The sequence below is a fragment of the Mus pahari genome, chromosome 10 (assembly GCF_900095145.1).
Source record: "Mus pahari chromosome 10, PAHARI_EIJ_v1.1, whole genome shotgun sequence".
NCBI lineage: Eukaryota > Metazoa > Chordata > Mammalia > Rodentia > Muridae > Mus > Mus pahari.
In genome coordinates, this window is record NC_034599.1 from 39,409,833 (window position 1) to 39,414,489 (window position 4,657).

At 48.4% G+C, this 4,657-nt stretch overlaps 1 protein-coding gene across 5 annotated transcripts in view; it reads right to left on the minus strand.

Annotated features, from left to right (window-relative positions):
• Hinfp (histone H4 transcription factor) overlaps positions 1-3,330 on the minus strand; it is a 10,362-nt gene extending 7,032 nt beyond the window's left edge. The window contains exons 1-3 of one of the 5 annotated variants that reach the window (XM_029543754.1): positions 2,934-3,179; positions 2,470-2,612; positions 122-302 (exon numbers count right to left, since the gene is read on the minus strand). In XM_029543754.1, the coding sequence (XP_029399614.1) occupies positions 122-293 (172 nt within the window). In that variant the 5' untranslated portion in view covers positions 294-302; positions 2,470-2,612; positions 2,934-3,179. Of the gene's footprint in view, positions 1-121; positions 303-2,469; positions 3,180-3,280 lie in introns of those variants that run through there. The other 4 variants (XM_029543755.1, XM_029543751.1, XM_029543753.1 and 1 more) reach the window with 4 other exon arrangements.
• Between the last annotated feature and the right edge of the window lie 1,327 nt (positions 3,331-4,657).

Genomic DNA, 4,657 nt, shown 5'->3' on the forward strand with positions numbered 1-4,657 from the left:
AAAGAAAAAGGAAAAAAAGGGGGGGTGGGGAGGGGGACAACTCACTACTGTTTCCTCAACTGTCCTTTCTCTAGCAGTCGGTCGGATTCACACCTCCCTTGAGCTACTTCCTGCCCCTTACCAAGTGGGTCCTCTTCCTCTTCTTCCTCCTTAGAGCCATGCGTGTGCTGCTGCAGGTGCTGAGTGACATGGTCGAAGAACTCCTCCATGGCCGAGCACACAAAGGAGCAGGACCCCCACTCACACTGGAGCCCCAGGTTCTCCTTCCGGGGAACTTTTCCAGGAGGCGACATGGCCTTTACCTTAGAGGAAGAGGAAGAAATCCAGAGTTGTAAGACTGTATTCCAGCGCTACTGGAGGCAGGCGAGCAGCCCACTGAGAGCCAGCAGGGATTTTTCAGTATCTCATGTTTTTGTTTTGTTTTTCAGTAGGGACCAGCAGTTTCTCAAGCTCTAGAGGCTGTCTGGTTTCCTGGGAAGAGAGAATAATACTGAGTGTGGGCCAAGCACTAAGCTAAGAATGTTAACAGACATTTTCTCATATAGCTTTAGAGCATATTCCCATAGGAGACAGAACAATGCTCAGTTTTCAAAGGCTCAGGCACCAAAGTTAAAACCCAGATTCCACCGCCTTCTGTCTACTACATGTGAGGTCTTGGCCAAAATGGGGATAACAAAACTTTTTGTTTGGAATATCACACTTACTGTGTATTCAATACTATTTTGTTGAATGGAGCTGGTGAGATGGCTCTGGTTAGGAGCCCAGACTACTCTTCTAAGGGACCTAGGTTAGACTGCCAACAACCATATGGCTGCTACAACCAACTATAACACCAGTAGTTCCAGGGGATGAAACACCCTGTTCTGCCCTGAGGGCGCTGCAGGCATGTGACCTCCATACAGCTAAAACACCCATACACATTAAAGTAAAAATAAATCTCAAGGGGCTGGAGAGACGACTCAGTGGTTAAGAGGACTGGCTGCTCTTCCAGAGGACCTGAGTTCAATTCCCAGCTCCCATATAGTGGCTTACAACTGTCTGTAATTCCAATTCCAGGGGATCCAATACTCTCACAGACATATGTTCGTGAAAAACACCATTGCATAGGAAAGAAAAAAATAATCAATTTTTAAAAAAGCCCTCACAAAAATACTATGTTCTTGTTTTGGTTATTTTTGTACTGAGGATGGAATCTAGGACCTTATAAATAGTATTTGGGACAGGGTTTCCCTAAGCGGCCCAGGTGGGCCTTAAACTCGCTCTGTAGTGTGTCTAGTGTGCTGCAATCCTCCTGCCTCAGACTCCCAAGTAGCTGAAATTATAAATTTGAGCCACCACACTCAGCCATGGTAAACACTCTGTGTGTGTGCATGTGTGTGTGTGTGTTTGGGAGTCAATGGGAAGGGCTCCTCAGCCACCTGAGGGCTTTGTTTGCTTTTAATAGTTTCTCCTCACCCTGGAGCTCACTGAGTAGGCTAGACTGGCTGACCAGTAAGCTCTGAGGATTCTCTGTCTCTACTTCCCAACAATAGGATTAAAAACATTCATGGGTCTTTTTACAAGATGGGGTCTCTCTGGCTGTCTTGAATTGAGCCATGTAGACCACGCTGGCCTTGACCCGCCCATCTCTGCTTCCCAAATGCTAGGATTAAATGCCTGTGCCACCACTCCCAGCCATTGGACTCTGTTTTTTTTTGTTTGTTTGTTTGGTTTTTTTTGTTTGTTTTTTGGTTTTTCGAGACAGGGTTTCTCTGTGTAGCCCTGGTTGTCCTGGAACTCACTCTGTAGACCAGGCTGGCCTCGAACTCAGAAATCCACCCGCCTCCGCCACAGGGATTAAAGGTGTGTGCCACCGCGCCTGGCTCTTTGTTTTTTTTAATGTGGGCTCTGCAGATCAAACCAAGGGCCTCCTTATGTTTGTGAAGCAAGCACTTTACTGACTGAGCCATCTCTAGTCTCATATTAAGCATTTTATTTGCATCATGTTATTAGTAACACTATGAGGCAGGCATCATTTAAACCTCATTTATAGGTAAGTTGAAGCTGAACCCATAGTCCATATTCTTATTCCATACAGCCTACATATATATGACCCTGAATCTCCTTACTGGATTATGTCGTTAAATCTCCCATCAGGCTTTCAATACCATAATTTGTCTTTGCTTTGCCCACCCAATACTTGATCCCACTACTCCTTTAATGTTAAAATGTAGGTTCCATTTGACTGAAGGAATCCTGTTTACACTCTATCTTCAGTGTCTATACTAAACATTTTTAAGAATATAATAAGTATTTATTTTAAAAGAATGAGAACAAAGTGAAAGGTTCATGCAAAATTTCTAGGAGGGGTATTAAAGGGAGAATTCTGCAGAAGTGAGATGGCTCAGTGGGAAAAAAAGCTCTAGTTCACACTAGCCTAACAACCTGAGTGTGACCCCAGAAACCCCACCACCACCACCATTCACTCACATATGCTCACCCCACTAATCGAGTGGTGGGGTACAGGGTGGTGTTGCCAGTCTTTGAGACAGGATCTCTTAAGAATTTCAGGACAGCCCTGAGCCACAAAGTTAAGATGGTCTCACAAAAAAGAAAGCCACCACGTTATCTGTCTGAAGAGGAATCAGAAGGATGGATAAGGAAAATAAAACGAAACTCCTTAGTTTTGTGATCTTAAATTACTTAAGCCATGTGGGCCTGACGCACTACTGAGGCTAAGGGTTAGCTACACCTATCCTTGTTTCTGAGAGCTAATTCGGGGGTGGAGAAGCATGCAACCCCCGGGACCCCTACCTGACATTTCATCACGAGTCAAAGTACAAAACCATCCCACCAACAGTTATCAGGAGAATATACATTGTATCGCTAGGCACCAATGAACTCTGAGCCACAATCCAGAAGAAGAAAGGCCCAGGTCCTAACTAAGGACTCACAGACCAGGATCTGACGGCGGAACAGCGCAACCAAACCAAAGTGCAGGACCAGGGAGATCGGGACAAGAAAAGGCCGGTGGGCAGGCTCGCCTGGGCGCTGAGGCCGGAGGATAGCTAGAACTCAGAGGAGGAAGTAGACCATCCCGGAGGCTTCCCGGGATCCGCGGCGACAAGCGTGGTGCCGAGCGAGTCCAGCCGCAGAGACCCCCCTAACCCGAGGGCGCGGAGGCTAAGGGCGGGCTCGGACACCACACCGAGCCGCTCCGGGAAGCCGGGCCTTCCGCAGGCTCCAGAGAGAGCCGCCCTAGCCGCCAAGGTACGGGAGCCGCAAGCGTCCACTCACTCACCTGCCAGCGCCGCTGGGCTGCCCAGCGCCCCACCCACCTCACACCATCTACCCCGAGGCGTTTGAGCGACGACCAGAGACAGCCAATCGCCGCTCCGGAGTCGACCGACAGCCAATGGCCGCTGCGTCTGTCTGAACCCGTGCGCACCAAAACACGGAAGAGGCGGGAACCGTCCGGGAGAGGGCTCCGAATCCCAGGGGGTAGAGTGAGGGACGACCGGATGTGGCTAGAGCTCGCGTCACCTTCAAAAGTGGGTTGGGCCTGCTCCCGACCGTGCGCAGGCGGGAAGCTTTGAGGCTTAAATTCCCGCTACTGCGCAAACTCGCGCCGACCACCCACTGGGCATGCGCCTAGTTTGGTCCGGTCTGTCTTCTTCCTCTTGGTGTACGTAGTAGTTCGGTTAGTTGTCTGGGTGGTTCGCCTACACTGGGGCCCCACCTTCATCTTTGATTTTCTTATGTCTTCTCTATTTTATGTACTGTACCCCAGGTTGACCTTTGGACTCACGGAGACCCACCTGTATGCTGTCCAAGTGTGGCACCTCACCAAGTTTAAGTGATACTGGAGGAGTCACTCAAGGGTTTCTGCTTGCTAGACAAATGCTCTCCCAATAGCCACACACACCCCAGCCCAGGATTCCACCTTCTTAAACACGTGATCATCCATATTCCTCTATCTTCACTTCCATTCTGTTAGACGAATGACACCCATCCCAGAACTCCACACTCATTTAATGTGGCCCAGTGCTTAGGCATCCTTCACAGAGCTCAGCAAAGTGATCTTTAACAAAATCAGACTCGATCAAGTCAGAATCCTGTGTAAAATATTCAAAGGTGTTCTGATGCCTTCAGTACAATGGCCTCAAACCAAACAGAGAATTTCCAAACGCCAACATCTGGGCCCTGCCTACCACAAATCCTATCTTGCGTCTTGGACCACATTTCCTGCACCTCAGACACAAATTTCAGTTTTCCCACCACACTGTGCCTCCTTTTACTTCCCATGTTTCCACTTGTTTTCCCCTGAAAGGCTCCCCTTCTCACTTCCCATTATGTAACTGACTTCCTAGCCATTCTTGTGTTTTCAGTGGTCCTTTGCCTGAGAATTGACTCTTCTTATTATGATATATTGTATTTGTGCTTACTACTGTGCATTCTACACTACCCGGTGAGAAAGAAGGGTTGGGTCTATTTCTTCATTTTTATAAACCAGTCACAGTCACACAATCCAGTGAAGGAAATTCAGTATTTAAAATATTGCCATGCACTGGGCGTGGTGGCGCGTGCCTTTAATCCCAGCACTTGGGAGGCAGAGGCAGGTGGATTTCTGAGTTTGAGGCCAGCCTGGTCTACAAACTGAGTTCCAGGACAGCCAGGG